Source organism: Humulus lupulus, chromosome 3, assembly GCF_963169125.1.
Source record: "Humulus lupulus chromosome 3, drHumLupu1.1, whole genome shotgun sequence".
Taxonomy (NCBI): domain Eukaryota; kingdom Viridiplantae; phylum Streptophyta; class Magnoliopsida; order Rosales; family Cannabaceae; genus Humulus; species Humulus lupulus.
In genome coordinates, this window is record NC_084795.1 from 204,863,983 (window position 1) to 204,884,441 (window position 20,459).

The window sequence follows — 20,459 nt, forward strand, 5'->3', positions numbered from 1 at the left end:
CGGTTGCAAAGCTAGGATGAACAGATTCATCTATTGCAACAGTAGGCTCCATCAAGGAGTGTTGCTTCTATTGTACCACCTGCAGTGGTACCAGTTGTACAGTCTGGGGAGGTTGGGAGCAGGTGGGAGCCATCATATGAGTGGTTCAGGAAGCAGCAACCTCCAATCTTTGAGGGGGGACCTGATCCATTGAAGGCTGAGCAATGGCTGACTATGATCACAACTATCATTGAGAGAGGAAGGTGGTCAATGATAGTTGTGATAGCCACCCTGATAGAGGGTCATGACAGAGTGGCCTGTGACACGTGTATGTTGAGAGAGGATGCCCACATCTGGTGGGAGGTGGCTTCACAAACCAGGGATGTCACTACTTTGAGTTGGGAAGGTTTCAGAGACTTGTTTAGCCAGAAATACTATAATGTTGTCGTCAGGGCATCAAAAGTTAACGAGTTTGTGGGTTTGGTGCAGGGCAATATGACTGTTAGAGAGTATGCCATAAAATTTGACAAGCTTGCGAAGTTTGCACCAGATCTTGTGCCTACTGATGCTGCTAGACAAGATAGATTTATCAGGGGGCTTAATACTATGATAGCCCGGGATGTTAGGATTACAACAGTACCTGGAAGAACAACTTATGCCCAGGCCGTTGAGAAGGCTCTTAACGCTGAGGAAGTGGAGAATAAGATTTGGAGGGAAAGTGCGGTGAGGCGCGAGGGCCTCAGGGTGGTGCCTCCTTATTCAGGCACAGGTAGGGGCAGAGGCCCCAGTGACTTCAAGAGAAAGACTCCTGACACTTCGACCGCTGCTGGTCCTGATAGGAGGGTTCGGGGTGGTCAGGGTGGCTATCAGGGTGCCCGAGGTGAAGAAGGTGTCACCTAGGCGAATGTCAGGCCAAAGCATGTTTTGTGTGCGGAACAGTGGGGCTTCTCAAGAAAGACTGCCCAATAGTGAAGAAAGGTGAAGTGGGGAAAGTGGATAGCTTGACTCCAGCTCGATAGCCTCCAGGGGAATTGGTAATTTCTAGGAGATGGATTAGGGCACTGCCAGTGATGGTTGATAGTAGGGAACTTTCGATAGATCTGATTGAGTTAGACATGGAGGATTTTGATATGATCTTAGGGATGGACTAGTTGGTCAGATATGGGGCTACTATTGACTGCAGGAAGAAGATGGTGACTTTTGAGCCTGAGGGCAAGGATCCTTTTGTCTTTGTGGGTGCGGTATGTGGACCCCACGTACCCATGATTTCAGCATTGAGAGCCAGAGATTTGTTACAGGGAGGATGCATAGGTTTTCTGGCCAGTGTGGTGGATACCACTAGGGTTATGCCAGCAGGGCCGGGAGAGACCAAAATGGTGTGTGAGTATTTAGACGTGTTTCCTGAGGATCTACCATGGTTTCCGCCGCGCAGGGAGATTCAGTTTGAGATTGAGTTAGCACCAAGGACAGAGCCAGTATCAAGGACACCATATAGAATGGCACTAGCTGAGTTGAAGGAACTAAAGATACAGTTGCAAGAGCTTCTGGATTTTGGATTCATCAGACCTAGTTACTCACCATGGGCACTCCAGTGTTGTTCGTTAAGAAGAATGATGGGACATTGAGGATGTGTATAGACTACAGAGAATTGAACAAGTTGACTATAAAGAATAAGTACCCTCTACCAAGGATTGATGACTTGTTCGATCAGCTACAGGGAAAGATGGTGTTCTCAACGATTGATCTACAATCTGGTTATTACCAGCTGAGGATCAAAGATGAGGATATACTGAATACGGCCTTCCGGACGCGATATGGGAACTATGAGTTCTTGGTCATGTCTTTTGGTTTGAACAATGCCCTGGCAGCTTTTATGGATTTGATGAACTGGGTATTCCAGGACTTCTTAGATCAGTTCGTCATTGTCTTCATCGATGACATTCTAGTATACTCCAGTTCAGAGGCAGAGCATGAGCAACATCTTCGACAGGTTTTGCAGAGGTTAAGGGAGCATCAGTTATACGCCAAGTTTAAAAAGTGTGAGTTTTGGTTGCCAGAGGTGACTTTCCTTGGGCATATAGTTGGTGCAGAAGGGATTAAGGTGGATCAGTCCAAGTTGGAAGCAGTAAGGGATTCGCTGAGGCCAAGGAACGCCTTGGAGGTGCGGAGTTTTCTTGGGTTGGCAGGTTATTACAGGCAGTTTGTGGAGGGATTCTCAAAGATTGCTTCACCGATGAAAGAGTTGACAAGAAAGAATCAGAGGTTTGTTTGGTCAGAGAGGTGTGAGAACAGATTCCAAGAATTGAAGCGACGACTTATTTTTGCACCTGTGTTGACTCTTCCTTTGGAGGAAGGAAAGTTTGTGGTTTACTGTGATGCATCAAGGATGGGTTTAGGTTGCGTGCTAATGCAGAATGAGAAAGTTATAGCTTATGCATCGCGGTAGCTGCAGGAGTATGAACAGCGGTATCCTACTCATGATTTGGAACTAGCAGCAGTGGTATTCGCAATGAAGGTGTGGCGTCATTACCTGTATGGGGAGAAGTGCGAGATATACACTGACCATAAGTGTTTGAAATATTTCTTCACTCAGAAGGATCTGAACATGAGACAGAGGCGATGGTTGGAGCTGGTTAAGGATGACTACGATATCCTTTACCACCAGGGAAGGCCAATGTGGTGGCAGACGCATTGAGTAGGAGGGGCCCAGGACAATTGTATAGTTCCACCTGGATCTCGAGAGAGTTAGTTGATGAGATGGCCAGGGAAAAGATAGAATTGGAGGTGGGTCAGTTAGCTAATATTACCTTGCAGTCGACCCTGCTAGAGAGGATGAAGGAGAGACAATTGGTGGATGCGCAGTTGCAAGATGTTAGGCAGCATGTCTTAACCGGGATAGCTAAGGATTATTCTGTTTCTGAGACTGGTATACTTCGACATCAGGGACGGATTTGTGTTCCAGCAGATGAAGGGATCAGACGAGAGATACTGGATGAGTCTCACACTACGCCATACTTGCTTCATCCGGGTACCACGAAGATGTATCAGGATCTACGGACATTATATTGGTGGCCCGGGATGAATAAGGATGTGGTAGAGTATGTGTCTAGATGTTTGACATGTTAGCAGGTAAAGGCTGAGCATCAGCGGCCAGCGGGATTGCTTCAACCTTTGGGTATCCCAGAGTGGAAGTGGGAGGACATCACGATGGATTTTGTGGGAGGGCTACCCAGGACAGTGGGACTTTGTGACTCGGTGTGGGTGATAGTAGACAGATACACCAAGTTAGCTCATTTTCTACCAATGAAGTCGACCTATACAGTGGAACAGTATGCAGAGTTGTATGTAAGGGAGATAATTCGTCTCCATGGAGTTCCAAAGTCTATTGTATCTGATCGAGACCCTATCTTTACCTCCAAGTTTTTGGGGAGCTCTGCAGAGAGCTATGGGGACCCAGTTGAAGTTTAGCACAACTTTTCATCCTCAGACTGATGGGGAGTCTGAGAGAACGATTCAGGTGTTGGAGGACATGCTTAGGGCGTGTGTGATTGATTTCAAGGGATCTTGGAGTAAGTATCTACCATTGATTGATTTCTCGTATAACAACAATTATTAATCCACGATTGGAGTGGCTCCTTATGAAATGTTATATGGGAGAAAATGTAGATCTCCCATTCATTGGGATGAGATGGGTGAGAGGAGGTACTTAGGGCCAGATATGGTTCAGAAGACTAATAAGGCTATTGAGAAGATTCAAGCTAGAATGCTTGCTTCACAGAGTAGACAGAAAAGCTACGCTGATCCTAAGCGTAGGAATGTGGAGTTCCAAGTTGGGGACCACGTGTTTCTGCGAGTCTCACCATTGAAAGGGGTAAGGAGATTTGGAGTAAAGGGCAAGCTGAGCCCGCGGTTTGTTGGACCTTTCGAGATCCGAGAGAAGATTGGACATGTGGCTTACAGGTTGGCCTTGCCACCGTCGTTGTCAGGAGTTCATGATGTATTCCATGTCTCCATGTTGCGGAAGTATGTTTCAGATACAACGCATGTGCTGAAGTATGAGGACGTAGAGTTACAGACAGATTTGTCCTATGAAGAGCGAATAGTTCAAATTTTGGATCGAAAGGACAAAGTTCTACGGAATAAGACAATTCCGTTAGTTAAAGTGTTGTGGAGAAATAGCAAGGTCGAGGAAGCGACCTGGGAGTTAGAGACAGCAATGCCGGATCAGTATCCCGAGCTATTCAGGTAAATTTTGAGGACGAAATTCTCAGTAGGAGGGGATAGTTGTAACGACCCAAAATCACTAATATGGCTTAAGGGCCTTGATTAGTGCGCTAAGAAGGCATAATTGGTTTATGTGTGAGTTTATTGATTTAATGCATGATTATATAAATGTAAATGTGGTTAAATGTTGTATCTGTGAAAACCACATTATTATGTGGGTAAATCTGCAGCGTGCGACTTGAGGCGATCCCAAGGAGCTAGTTAGCGAGAAGTCACAACGGGGGCTTAATATCTGACTATGGTCAAGTCAGGGGTATTTCAGGAATCGAGTGGTTATTTAGACTATCGGGTTATGGAAATAAATATATGGAGATATATTTCAGGTTAGGAAGCTTAAGCGGGAATTTTGGGGAAATTTACCATTTTGCCCTCGGGGACGTTTCTGGTACCCCGAGCCTTGGGATTAGCTTAATCACTTAAGGATAGACTTAAGAGGCTTTAGAAAGAAGTAGAACAAATTAGATCGATACTTTCCTGTTCCTCTCTTTCACTCTCAAAGGAAAAAAAATACAGAACCTAGGAATTGTAGCTGAAATTCTAAGGATTGAAGCTGGGATTTAGAGGATAAGTTCAAGGATTAATTGAGGATTCAATCAAAGACTAAGGTAAGGATTGACTCTCACTCTCTGTTGTTGAAATTCTGTGATTTTAGTTGTATTCTAAGTGGTTTTTTGGGTTTTGAATTTGAAGATTAAATTGAAGCTAGAACCTTGGAAGTTAGCCCAGAAATCTTTTGGAGGATTGATTCTGCAGTTAAGGTAAGCTCGAATTTATAGTTTAATGACTGAATTTTGGTGTTTCCATGGCTGGTTCTTGTGTTCTTGATTTAATAAGTTTCAGAGATTGAAATAGGTTTTTGAGGGTTTCTAATCTAGGTTTCAGCTGGGTTGTGTTGCTGGAATTGTGTGGGAAGTCTTTGGGTAATTGAGTTGTGGAGTTGGGGTAGTTTTGGAGGAGTTTGGGTGAGGTTTGAGAGTCAAAAATGGAGGTTTTTCTAGGCACGAAGGGTTGGGCCGCGACTCTGTTCTAGAGTGTTGCGGCCCTATGAAGCAAAGGAGCCAGGGAGGCTCGGCCAGAGGGGAGCGCCGCGGCGCCACAGGGCAGGGGCGCGGCTAGGTTTCAAGGGCCGTAACCCTTAGGTGCATTCTTGATCTTTTGGGGATTTTAAGCGTGGGAATCTAACTTACGGTGCTCGGGATCGATTCCACCACCGTGCTTGGCAGAATTCGATGTCCTGGATGCTAGAACTATACCCGGAAACCTTTATTAGAGTATTAATGGAATTTATTACCTTGGTTGTGACTAGGTGTTAAGCTAGGGCTCGGGAAACGGATCGTGCTCGAGGGACATCGCTCGTAGTCAGTGAAAGTGGAAATTAAAGGTAAGAAAACTGCACCCGGTTGTGTAATTGTAAAGGGACTAAGGGTTCCCTAATATGTATGCTTTGAAAGGATGGTATTATGCCATGTAAATAGTAAACCAACAGCCTAAGAGCACCAAGGTTACACTAGCGCACAAAGTGCGGCTTGGCCAGTGGTAGTCGAGGACATCTTATTATGCACTGAGCTCGGTTTAAGTGCGTCAGAGTCAGTGGGGTAAACAAAGGGTGCAGCCTAAGTTGTTGGCCATAATAATCTTGTAGCTTGATTGTTATTAACGTTTAATTGCATCTTTGACTCTGAGTAGATGTTATATGGTTAATATGAGTGTTAAGTGTTTGATCATGCCTAAAGGATTAATTATTTGTTATTGTTGTTTGTGATGTATATTATGTTTTCCTGCTGGGCCTTGGCTTACGGGTGCTATGTGGTGCAGGTAAAGGCAAGGGCAAACTTGATCAGCCCTGACTTAGACAGCTCTGTCAGCTGATTGTACATGACCAGCTGCTCAGCCACCACGCTTGAGGGGAAAGCAGGAACAGGGGAACCAAAAATGTCTGTTTTGCCTTAGAATGGCTGATGGTTGTCTGTATTTTGGAAATTCTGTAAACCGACTTTTAAACACTATTTCTTTTTGGGATCCCATGTGTAAAACTATTTAATTATATAAAATGTATCTTTTGAGACCAAAACCCTTTTAAACCCTAGCACATTTATGGTTAGTGAAACGTTTTTAACTAAATGACTTGATTAGCAAGTCCTGCACCTTTATAAGTACACAGTGTAGCGGTCCTAGCTATCCAGGGCATTACAGATATTAGGCTTTTGCCAAATCGTAATGGGACAAATAAAAAGTATCAAGACCACTCACACACTTTTTACGTGGTTCAGTTGTTAAAATCCACCTAGTCCACGAGTCACTCTTATTCATTTTTTTTGTTCTCACCGTGAGATTGTTTGTCACCATTTCACCAGATTTTCAGTATACAAGATGTTGACCCCCTTTTCTGTCCATTCTCCCCTATATTTATAGGGATTCTGCCTGGATAGTTTTGGGTAACCATGCATTTTTGGGGTACAACATTTTCCCCCAAGCTTCTGCTTGTGCATGACGTCGCTTCTCACACATACATTAGGGCTTTTAGGCTCATTTAAGTAAAAATGTGCCTACCCACTCCCTCAAATATGAGACACGTGTCGGTGTATAATTAGCACATGCTCGGATTTCGAGTACTATGACAACTATCTTGTCAACTTTTTTTCGCCGCTTGGTTTATTTAATCTAGGCCCTTGGATCTTGAACTGTTCTAATCATGTGGCCTAGATTGGTTCCCGAAGTTTACATATAAATAGGAGCACTAGACTTGAATCTTACCACCTTTGTATTCTAAACTTTTCCTGTCCATTATTGTCAAAATACTTTAAGAGCTTTCTGCGTTCCCTCATTTTCCATAAACTCAAGTTATTACGTTCGGTGTTGCTATCATATCCTCGACCAAAAAATGAAATTGTAAGTATCTTTATATCTGATTTAAATTTCATCATCTTATTTTTCAATAAGTTTTATGAAATTTTCCAGTATATTTTTCTACTTTGGTTATGTTTGAGTTTAGTATAAGTATTTGTTAGGCCAAAACAATAGGACTAGATGTTATTAGAAATAATGCACAAAAATGGGTGATTTTCTAGGTTTTCTACTTATGAAAGGGGATTGTCTGAATATGTGAATGCAAAGATTTGAGGGTTTTTAGGTTCAGTTCTATGTATCTTAAGGGTCACGGTTTCTCGAGTGGTTTTGCATTAAATCGCTTTTCCAAAATGGTAATGGGTCTGGCATGCGAATTCTAAAGCATTAGAGGTTTCCCAAGGTTATGGCACGTGGTCACTGACTGCGCATGAGCGTACGTTTTAGCGTTAGGGAAAATTTTAGCTCATAGATATCTTAGGTTGAATAGATAGAATTTGAAACCCCAGGTTGCCTCACTTTTATCTTTGTTGTGAGGTTATATCTTAGGTCGCCTCTAACAGGCCGCTTTGACGCCAGGCGAACTAAAGTATTGTCAACCAAAAGAAGTCAATGGGGTGTTCTTCTTCCCGAAATAAGAATAAGGGCAAGAAAATTGCATCAAAGATCCCTATTCCGCACTTCAGCCCAATGGTGGATAGGGAGATCGTGGTTGACCCAAATGCCTTATTTCAGGTCGAGCATATTGAATCCCGGATAAAGACTTAGGGCATGGTGAATAAAATTTTACTTAGTCACGGGATCAAGCTGGGCCCTGAGGCTCTTGTTGCCTGCCCCCCGATGGAGGGAGAGTAGAGCCGCACTCCGCTCCAGAAAAACTTTGGGGCTTGGAGAGATGAGTTCCTGAAGGCAAGTGCCTTTCTTTCCTTGGCCTAGTATTTCGTAGATTTTTTAAACTACGTCGAACTGGCACCAGTGGGAGTTCCCCACCCCTACCGATATTATGGTCTTCTTTTTCCTCAAGGAAAATCTAGATTCAAAGGGATGAGGTGGTGGCTTCTACTACCTCACTAGATTCCCCAACACAACCTCCATCATCGACCTCCCCAGTCACCCGAATGACCACAAGGATAAATTCTTTATGTCAAATGGGTTCAAGAACTGCACCCATTGATATTTCAACCATCCTCGTAAGTTTCATAGCTCCTTGAACTTTGTACATGAATTTCTTCTTACCAAAGTTTAAAAATATTCTTATGGAGTAGTTATCTTGTTTAGCTAATATATAAGAGAACGGAGCAATCAGAGACCCTCGGAGGTCAATACGAGACTCTGGCCCGTATTCCTGCCAGGAGAAAGAATTCTGGATGGTGGTAAATGATGCCACCATGGTGGCCTACAAGCTAATCCGCAAGGATCAGACATTGGCCATCAGGGTCTGCAACCCCTTCCCCGAGGTCCCTCTTCCTCAGGAGCTCCTCCCAGCCATTGAAGAGATTGATGAAGAAGGGGAGGTCAAGAAGTTGGTGCACAAAAGAAAGTTTCCAAATGATGGACAAGATCTTGACCAAGGCCGAACAGAATCGGGGGCAGCAGCCGACACCTTTGGTCAAGGTAACCCATATATAGAATTAAACTGAGTTGTTGCAAGATTTATGCTAGTCCTATTCAACCGAACGAAGCTCATGAGTTGACCTCAGTTGATCCGGGCCTAAATGTGACCCTCCTTTAGTGTGTGGATCACTTGGTCATACGCCACGATCATAGCTACCCCAGATGTACCATAGTGGTAGATAATACACTTCACTTTACATCCGCCTTTTTAAAAGAATACAGTTCAAACATTTTGTCATGGCCTTCCCTGTGTCATGGTATTTTTACTCCAGGTATTAGGCAGGTCAAGCATGAGTCTAGTTCAGATGAGGAGCATGAACCATATAGGTTTCAAAATGTAATAATACTAGAGTATCACCCTCATCTGGTAATCAAAGAGTTAGAGGCTTTACCTAGTCCGGTTCATAATCCAAAGTCAATCATAGTAGTTTCCTCTAGCTCTGAGGGTAGGACTCTTGATCTATTCTTCGCTTTGTTCTATCATGACTAATCATTTCTTCGACCTGACTCTTCTGCTCACCAGTTTTATATGACTCTTCTGCTCGCCTTTTTTCATGCGATTATATGGTTTAACTTACCCTTCTTCCCAAACCTTTTGACAAATTTAGTGGGAGAAACCTTTTAGACTACTTTGTCTCCCACACTAAACTCGATGTCCTGCCTTTTGGAATTTACATAGCTCAATTGTCAACTCTTAGCTATGAGCATAAGGATTCTTATCTTTATTATGGTGGAGGTGGATTCTATCACCAAAACTGGCCTAGCTAGTTGCATCTCTCCCACTTCATCTCAATGTAGAGGACATCGACACTTTCCTTTGTAGAGCATTCGTACGAAGCAATACCGATGGTTTCTTGGTAACTATTGTTGTACGCAAACTCTATATGGTACAAGTATTCCCTCCCACAACCATTAAACTAAAGAGCACATGCTCTTTGCATATCGTCCAAAATTTGAATAGTCCTTTCTGATTGTCCATCTGTTTGGGGATGAAAAGTTGTACTAAGCTTCAACTTTGTCCCCATAGCCTCTTGTAGGCTTTCCCAGAAACCTGATGTGAACATGGGGTCTTTGTCTGATATTATAGAGATAGGTACACCATGTAGCCCGACAATTTCATTGACATACAACTTAGCAAACTGCTCCATGGTGTATGGCATTCTCACTTGTATGAAATGGACTGACTTGGTGAGACAATCCATTATTACCCACACAATGTCTGTTCCTTCGAAGGTTACCATTAGACCAACCACGAAATCCATAGCGATTTATTCCCAATTCCAAAATAGTATTGGTAGTGACTGCAATAACCCTCCAAGTCTCTGGTGTTCGTCCTTAACTTGCGGGCAAGCTAAACATCTAGCCACAAAGTTTTAAATGTATCTTTTCATTCTCGACCACCAATACATTGTTTTATGATTATAGTACATCTTTTTTATGCTTAGATGAAATGAGTACGGTGTCGTGTGTGCTTCTTGTAAAATCCTTTCCTTGATATTCTGGTTATCTGGCACTCAAGCCCTTCCTTTGTACCTTAAAATATCTGATTCAGACATTGTGAAGTCCCCACCCTTTTCTTCATGGAGTAGAGCTTCTGCTTAACTAGATTGTTATCATCTTTCTACTTTGCTTTGATGTCTTCTAGCAGATCTGACTGCAAAGTAAGACTAGCTAGCTTGTCGGTTATTAACTCAATCTTAGCTTTGACTATTTCTTTCTTCAATGGTAACTCCATTGTTCTATGTGCTGACACTGCACCATGGCCTCACCTACTCAAAGAGTCGGCTACTAGATTTGCTTTTCTAGGATGACACAAAATCTCGCATTCATAGTCTTTAACTAGCTTTCACCATCTTCTTTGTCACATATTCAACTTCTTTTGAGTGAAGAAATATTTGAAACTCTTGTGGTCCATATCAATCTTACACTTATCTTCGTAAAGATATTGTCTCCATATCGTTACTGAAAAAACCACAGTCGCTAGCTCCAATTCGTGTGTCAGAGACCTTTGCTCATACACTTTGAGTTGACTAGATGTATAAGCTACTATTTTCCTAGCCTGCATCAGCACACATCCTAGTCCCAACTTAGATGTGTCGTAATAAACCACAAATTTCTCATCATTGCTAGGTACACACAACAAAGGATCTGTGATTAGCCTCTCTTTATACTCCTGAAAGTTTTGTTTACATTTGTCAAACCATTCGAACTTCTGCTGCTTGCGAGTGAGGTTGGTCAGTGGCGTTTCAACCTTGGAATATCCCTCAATGAATCTCCAATAATAGCCAGCTAGGCCATGAAAGCTTCTAACATTCGTTGCACTCTTGGGCCTCAAACAGTCCTTAATGGCCTCGATCTTTGACAGATCAGCTGCTACTCCTTTCTAGGACACTATGTGGCCTAAAAATGCCACTTCCTCTAACCAAAACTCACATTTCTTCAACTTTGTGTATAATTGATGTTCCTTGAATCTTTGGAGTGCCTTTCTTGAATGTTCCTCGTAATCCTCTTCGGTCCTAGAATAAATTAGTATATCATCAATGAAGGCAATCATAAATTTATCCAGGTATTCTTGGAACACCCTATTCAATAAATCCATAAAAGCTAGAGGAGTGTTGGTCAGACCAAAAATCATCACCAAAAGCTCATAATGTCCATAATGTGTCCTGAATGTTGTCTTGGGGATATAGCTCTCCTTAATCTTCAGTGGGTGATTGCCCGACCTTAGGTCAATCTTTGAAAACCTTGCTGCTCCCTGAAGTTGATTAAATAATTCGTCTATTCTTGGTAATAGATACGTGTTCTTTATTGTCACCTTGTTCAATTATCGATAATCGATGCACATCCACATCGCTCCATCTTTCTTCTTAACAAATAGCACTGGGGCTCCCCATGATGAATGGATAGGTCTTATGAGCCCTTGTAGAGAAGATCTTTCAGCTGGTCCTTTAACTTCTTTAGCTCTAGGGGTGCCATTCGGTACGGTGCCTTTGAAATAGTGGTCGTTTCTAGTGCCACCTCAATCACGAACACAATTTCTCTGACTAGAGGCAAGCCTAGAAGATTTTCCAGAAACACCTCACAGTACTCACACACCACACGGATATCTCTGGAACTTGTCGGTGTGCTCCTTGTCATGTCCACTATACTTGCTTAGAATGCTTGACAACCCTTGCCCATCATTCGTCTCACCTTAAGTGTTGAAATAACATGCGTCTTTGGTCTCGTACTTTCTCCTTTGAACAGAAAATTTTCTTTCCCTTTGGGTTGGAATATTACAATCTTCTTCCAGCAGTCGATGTTACCACCACACTTGGACAATCAATCCATCCCAAGTATCACGTCAAAATCTTGCATAGACCATTTGATTAAGTCTGAATGTAGTTCCCTTCCATCGAAGATCATCGACATTGAACGTACCCATATGGTAGATGGCATCATTGCTTCTGATGGTAACATCGTACTAAACCCTACAACTAACAACTCACTAGATCTTCATATTTTCTATAACATGCATGTTAAAATAAACGAATTGGTAGCACCCGAATCGACTAGCACATTGATGTAGGAATCTAACCTAAGACTACTGAGGTACTGATAATGGCATTTTGAATTATATATTTTTGGTTTTTTCTCACTAAGATATTTTGATTATTAGTGTTTTATGTGTTTTCAAACTTTATTTTATGAGTCATTGATTTTTATGCTACAATACAGTTTATGAAAGTATATTGACAAATTTTGTGCAATTTGTGGTTAGATATTGATTGAAAACAAGAAGACTCAAGGAAATGAACTTTAAAAGAAGTTTGAAGTATTTTATAAGTCTCTAAAACTGAGAATCAAGGCTGGAGAGGAAGAAATTGAGGCAACAACATCGAAATTGAAGAAAAATCAAGAAAACGGAAAAAGTGTATGGCTATAGTGGTTGACATTTATGGTAGTGGCCTACAAAATAGGGACTCACTGCCACGGTGAGTGATGTTTTAGGCCGTGGCCTAAGCCCTGTGGTTTTGACAATCGACTACGATGGTCGCGATGGTGCAAAACGATGTTCGTAGCCTGCCATGATTTTCAGCTTTAAATTTTAATTTTTAATTGTTATTTTAAGGGGACTATAAAAGGGTGTAGGGGCAATTTTTAAAATAAGTTTTGATTGTGAATTTTGGAGATAAGAAGTGCAAAAGAGAAGAAAAGACATCACTTTTTTCTTCAACCAATCTAGTTTTTCTTTTTTTTTTTCCTACTCCATTATTTTCAATTTATGATTATGTGTATGATCATGTTTGTGACTATGGAGTAGGTCTCTTTTAGGTTAAGGGTTATTTCAAAACCCAAGTCATGAAATCTTGAATGCAATGATGAACTTCATACCTTCTATTCCCTTATATTAAATTGTTTCTATTCTTCTAATTGAATGTTATGAATTGTGTGATATTTTGTTAGGTGGCCAGCTAATTAGGGTGTTGCATTGTTCTATTATCATCTTAGGATTGTTATTAACCTAATAGTCTTGGGTTCTAAGTAGAGTGATTAAATTTGAATTAAATATTGTGACGAGCATTTTAACTGTGATGGAGAATAGAACCTAGGTTAAACAGATTGCATGCTTAATGAATTTGTTGCCTAGATTAACTTATTTCCACTAAGTGTAAAGCTTTTCCTGACTTAAATAGATCGCAAGCTTAATGGGTTTATTTCTTGGTAAAAAGAATTATTTAATGAGTGCTTAGCTTTAATGAATTTTTATAGGAAATCTTGGATAATTGACTTCTTAAATGTTATCAATGCGGTTAATAGTTTAAATGTTTATCATTATTGTATTGATTGATTGTTGAAGGTGGAGAATAATTTTTAATTGATCTTTAAAATTGTTATTATCAATTGTTATTTGTTTGTTACTTTATGCTATTGAATTTTGAAAGTAAAATCCCTTTTTTAATTCTCGTTGTTGTTTTGAATAATAATTTGATCAATAGTCCTCATGGGTTCAACCGATATTTACCGTTATAATAAATAATCGGTAATACTGAAAATAAAATCCTTAGTAAATTTGATACAGCATATGACACGCATCAGGTACTTGCCTAGGCTTCTTTCTGGGTTGGTGCGAAAACACGTGCCAGTACAAACTTATCATTGATCTTTGGTTCAGCTTCCTTGGATGGATTTCCCTTGGAGGATTCCTTCCCGCAATTATAACAATTCTTGGTGTGAGCCTTGCACTCTCACAAGTTCCTCTTGTTACACTTGCTCCAGTTGATTTACTCCGTCTTCTACCCTGATTGTGCAAGATGATTCTGGAATGACCCTTTGGGTTTCTTATCCAGCTGGTTGTTGTTTCCCTGATTCTCAGGACCCTTTCTCTTATTTCCATTATTTTGTTGTCCAGACTTGTGATCTTCCTTTCTCAAAACACTCTCCTTCCAAATTCTATCTTCCATTCTTTCAACTTTCAATGTTCTCTGTAGAGCTTGGGCATAAGTTATCGCCTCTGTACTAGTAATTTAAACATCACGAGCTATCATAGGTTTCAGACCCCTCATCAACTTGTCAACCTTAGCTTCTTCATTTGCTACCAAATTTCCCGCAAACTTGGCCAGCTTATTGAACTGTTGTGCGTACTGAGAAAAAGATGTGCCTCCTTGAACTAGATTGAGAAATTCATCCACCTTGGATGGTTTCATTGTAAAATGGCTCATTGAAGGCTTGAAAAATCCTGCCCATGACATGGTCCTCACATCAAAGGTTAGCTTCAAATTCTCCCACCAAAAGCAGGCATTTTTCTTGAGCATGCGTGACGCGTAGGATATCTTGGCTCTGTCCTCGATTTTCATAACTCTAAAAATTGATTCGATAGCACTCATCCATTCCTCAGCTTCCATAGGATCCACTTCTCCTTCATAAGGTGGAGTGTGCAGTGTTTGATAATTTTCGTATATAGGGTCATGTTGAATAGCTAGTTGTAGTCCTTCATTCGCTACTCCCTGTGTTGGTGGCCTTCCAACACTTGGAGCCTAAGCTATAGCTTGACGGAGTTGATCACGAATATGACATATGGAAAGTGGATGTCAAGGAAACCTTTCTTAATGATTGTCTTGAAGTGAGTATCTATGGTACAACCATAACGATTTGTAAAAATGGGCCAAGATCAAAAGGTTTTCGAATTACTTAGATCCATTTATAGATTTAGGTGGTGACCTGAACCCCAATGGATACATTTATTCTGATTTCCAATCTTATAGGGATAGTCATAAGTCAACGTCTTGCTTAGTGTTCACTCTTGGTAGAGGAGTTGTAGTCTAGAGAAGTATTAAACAATCCAACATTGTAGATTCTACCATGGAAGCAGAATACATAGCGACTTGTGAAGAAGCTAAGGAAGTGTTATGGCTCATAAAGTTCTATAATGATCGGGAGGGCATTAAAGGTATGGACAGTCCACTAATCCTATACCGTGACAGCATTGGAGCAATAGCAAACTCTAAAGAACATAGGAGTCATAAAAGGGGCAAGCATATAGAAAGGAAGTACTACCATGTTAGAGAGATCGTGCATAGAGGTGATGCGACACATATGAATATAGCATTGAAACACTACAAGAAAAACTGCATTCCATAGCATTTTTAATACGCTATCTTTAACAAACGATAGCGTTATTACAAACGCTATATTATCCCATGTTATTAAAAGTCTGGACCTTTTCATAGCGTTTTTAAATTGTGATGTAAAAATGCTATTGAAAGATATATAATAACGTTTTAAAAATATAATTAGATGTCAGTCATAGCGTTTTATGTATGTAGTCATTGATTATGTTAAATTGAAAATACTTACTTTTAATAGTGTTTTTCAAACGTTATGCAGAAATGATGTTGAAAGATATACAATAGCGTTTTTAAAATGTAATTAGTTATCAACCATAGTGTTTTATGTTTGTAGTAATATTTACTTTTAATAGCGTTTTTAAAACGTTATGTAAAGATATACAATAACGTTTTGAAAATGCAATTAATTATAAGTCGTAGCGTTTTATGTTTGTAGTCGTTCTTACTGTGAATAGCGTTTTTAAATCGTTATGTAAAGATATACAATAGCGTTTTAAGAATGTAATTAGTTATCAGTCGTAGCGTTTTATGTTTGTAATTATCCTTACTTTTAATAGCATTTTTCAAACGTTATGTAAAGATATGTAATAGCGTTTTGAAAATGTAATTAGTAATCAGACATAGCGTTTTTTGTTTGTAATCATCCTTACTTTTAATAGTGTTTCTTTATTGTTATCATTAATCATTTTCCTAACATTTATTAATTGTCATATGAACAATTTCATGGCATAACAAAAACTTTTATATTTTTTTATCTTTTAACATATGAATAATTGCAACAAATGATAAACATATAACACATTAAAAATTATACCTTAACATAAATTCAAATATTCTTAATATGTTCGCTACATAAAGCTAAAATATCAATATCCCAAAAGTACGAGTATATTGCAAGACAAAATACATAAGCAAAAGTTTTAAAACAAACTGATTCATAATTTGTTGATTATGGGCATCCCTCCAAAATATTACACTTCATTCATTAGTTGTGCACCTGTAAGAGTGAAAAATATATAAAATTAAGAAAACAAATGTAGCCAAAATAGTTGAAAACACATGTTCATTCATTAGTTAATTTTATGCAAAGATACGTACCAAAGATATCTACCAAGAAACAATTGAATTTCATCCATTATGTTCATTTCCTATATATTTTGATGATATAATTAGTTACTACAGCTGATTTGTTGTACTATTTATAAATCATTTTTAAGTTGCATGAAATTTTACCTCATTGTAACTTTATTAGAAGGCCAAGCAACAGTGCAACCAATAGCTTCTTCAATTGTACTCATATGTGATGTTGGTCTCCATAAATATGCAGTAGGTTTCTTAGCAACATCAACCCAAACTCTCATTGCATTAGGCCCAAGACGAAGATGATGCACCTCACATAAAGGATCACTAGAAGACCATCGACCTTCTGCAACAATTTCTCCACTTCCATTCCAATCAAGTAAATTGCAAGCATTGTTTTCAGGAGTGAACTTCAGATTATTAACACTCTGTTACATCAAAAAATATATATTTATTTATAGATAATATTGATACTTAAAAAATTAAAAGTGAAATGATAGGTAGTAATTAAAATTGTAGTTACCATAGGAGAAGGCATGTGTGACTCCGCTTCACATGGTTGAGTAAACCCCTACAAGTTTGAGAATAATTTAGTCATTTATAATTTTCAATGAATAGAGTAAAATAGACAGAAGTCAATTAATTTAATTTACCTGAATGTTTACACTTTTTGCAATAGTATTAATAAGATTCATCATCTCAGACATTTTATTCTTCATCTCACATTGATTTGATTCCAATTGTGAAATATGGTCATCTCTTGCTCTTAGAATAGCTAACTTTGTATTAGTTACTCCCCTCCCATTAGCTAATGATCTACCATTCTTGTCAGGACCAAATATAATAGTGAGAGCATCTTGTACAGTATTCTGTGTTGTGCATGAATCTGGTTTTTCATTTGCAAGAACTTGTAGCTTCTCCTATAAATCATTTCAAGTTGACTGTTAAATAAGTCTATGTGCATACAAATACATATGTTTCTACAAACAAAGGGTAAATTACTTACAATAACTTCAGCAGCTTGTGCATTCACAGGTTCACCATTCTTCTTTGTGTGTCTTTAAGAAAGCTTGAACTCTTGTTACAGGTTTTGAGCTTTCCCTACTCTGTATCCAAGTACATTTTTCAGAAAGAGAACATATATTTTCTTATGTTTAGCTACCAAAAATATTTATTAAATTTTTACCATGTCATCCATTGTTCGAGCATATCCTCTCCTGCTGCATGTATGTGGGAGTTATTTCTTCCTCATCTCTTTAAACTTATTGCTAATCGCCTAAAATAAATAAGAAATGAACCAGTGATTGAACATACAGAATACCAAACACTCCAGCGGTAAAACAAAAAAACTAAACCAGCATTCTAGCAATAAAACAGTAAACACAGTACACATAATAGTTTTTCAACAATAAAACAGTAACTATGGCAGCAAAGAAAAGAGTATGTAATAAACACTCCAACAGTAAACACTCCAGCAGTAAAAGAAACATACAGAACCAGTATTCTAGCAATGAAATAGTAAACACAGTACACAGAAAAATATTTCAGCAATAAAATAGTAACTATGGCAGCAAAGAAAATAGTTGAGTTCAAGTTTTTAAATAGAATATATATATTCAGTTCAAGTTTTAAATGACAGTGTAACTATTGCTCAAATATATACATTTATATATATACTCAATTCAATTTTTAAATACAAGGGAAAGCATAACATAATGTGTACTATAAACAACCTTAGCAGCAAGTGCAAAAGAATAATGAACTTCTTTTGCTAAATACAACTTTAATGAAAATTAAACCTGCTACTGTTTATAGTGAACACCATGATTATAGATACCAAAAGCATTAAAACTATAGTTCATCAATATCAGAGATGTAACAGAATCTATATAATACATATATATATAGATGAGCAGAATCTATATAATACATATATCGAAATTTTGGTTACCTGAAATTGTTTACTGGTTTTTTCACGCACAAATACTCTCCATTCAGTTTTTGATTTGATATTATCAGGCTTTAATTTTAGTCGTTCTTGTTCATTTGGTAGCTCGTTCAGCTTAGTAACTAGCCTGGACTTGGAAGATCTCCACAGGTCTCCCATTACTTTCATACACCAGTCTCGTTCCCAATCTTTGTCCACCTTATACCTTGTCTGCATTCACATTAAATATTAATTTATGAGTATTCACCTAAAAATAAAAGATTTTAACACATGAATAAATATAAGTTTAGAACCTGGATTGTTGACCACAAAATATCTTTCATTGATTTTGGAACCTTTTGCCAATCAACTATTGTGTATGGTACAAGTTCCCTTACAAGAGGACCTATAAATGATGAAAGACTAACCGAGCCTTCCCCTACAGCTTGCCCTCTTGGATTAAACCTTACAGTAATACGACCATCAGGTTGGAGAGCAATACCTTTCAGCTTTGTTGGGCCTCTTTTTCTTTTGTTTTGAGTGACATGCTCTGTAGAGTTAACTAGAAATTCTTCCTGATTATTATTGAGAGGCACATCTTCTTCATGAGCAATAGATTGGCGATGGGAGGACCTTGTATTAGCAGCAGGAGAACCTTTGGTTGATGGCCTAATCAACCTAGACTTGGGTGACTCGTTCATCATAGTTTCTGAATTCTTTTGTGGAGTGTTAAAATCATCTTCAAAATCATTGTCAACAAAATGGCGCAGAGATCTTCTTGTTTTGTTCAGGTTGTGGAGTGGAGATGTTGCTTGGGTTTTACCTAACGCAGTTGCTCGTTGTGGGGACATGTTTTCATCTTCGTTGTCATCCTCATTTGTTGGATTTATACGAAACGCTGCTTCATAAGATCTTTTAGATGCAGGTGGTGAATCCATTACAACTTTAGTAGAGGATGCAAAACGAAGCTTCGATTTCTTCTTCTCTGCCAAATTTCCAAACTTAGCTGCTAATTGCCTCCTCTTTTCTGCCACAATTGCTTTCAAAGCACCAGGTTGCAAGTGAACTTGAGTTGAAGGTGATCCAACCTCCTTTTCATTGACTAAACCTCCATCCTTTTCATTTACTAAACTTCCATCCTGCTTCTTTTTTCTAGTCTCCATATTGTACCTGTATAAGATTAAGAGATTAAGAGATTTAGTTAAAAGTAATTTGAAATATGCACTAAATTTGCATCATACAAAAACATGTATTTTAAATATGACAATCACAATGCTCAAGTTAAGGAAACAATTTTTAAAGCAGTTCAAGAAACTTAATAAGTACAATAATAAAAAAAAAATCATACTAAATGCACACAAAAAAAAATCATAAAAAAGTAATGACTATACATTTTATGATTAATAAGAAAATGTTGTACTTTTTAACTTTGAGCAATCGGATTCTCATCATGTTGGTCATCATATATTTCTAATTCGTAGTGTCCTCTTGGTGGAGCCTTTAACACAATATACCAATTTGAATTTTCATTCTCCCTTGCGTAAAATATCTGTTTAGCATGTGAAGCAAGTATAAATGGTTCTCTAACAAACTCTTTTTGTCCTTGGTGTAGGTTTACAAGAGTATACCAATCAACCTTCTTTACACCCTTGCCAACATGTGCCCAATTGCACCTAAATAAAGGGATATGAAAACTGTAATAGTCCAAGAGTATAATCTGATTAATTAACCCATAATATCCTACAACATCAGCCAATTGTGCATCATCTTTAGCACTAGATCTACACATTGTTGTTGCTTCCATATAAACACCACTATTTTGTGTTGTTCTCTCTGCATCCTTAGTATGAAATCGCTGCCTACTAATAACATATCCCTTATAGGATATGACTGCTTTACGAGGACCATGTGCTAATCTTGATAACATAGCATCAAATTCTGCCGTAGAAAACTACAGAAGGAAACATTTTTATCACATAATTTCATCATAATTTCAGATTAATACAAATTAAATAGTGTATTGGCCCATACCTTTTCTTCTAACCACAAGGGAAAAAGCTCAGTATGTTGTTTCCAAAGTAGAGTGTGATTGGTTCTTAAAGTATTGTTATTCTTTTTTAGTT

At 38.8% G+C, this 20,459-nt stretch overlaps 1 protein-coding gene across 1 annotated transcript; it reads right to left on the reverse strand.

Moving 5' to 3' along the window:
- Positions 1-13,997: 13,997 nt before the first annotated feature.
- On the reverse strand, positions 13,998-14,606 carry LOC133825336 (uncharacterized). The gene is made up of 2 exons (XM_062258294.1): positions 14,272-14,606; positions 13,998-14,220 (listed from the first exon to the last, which is right to left on the reverse strand). The coding sequence occupies exons 1-2, from the start codon at positions 14,604-14,606 to the stop codon at positions 13,998-14,000; spliced, it is 558 nt and encodes a 185-aa protein (XP_062114278.1).
- Between the last annotated feature and the right edge of the window lie 5,853 nt (positions 14,607-20,459).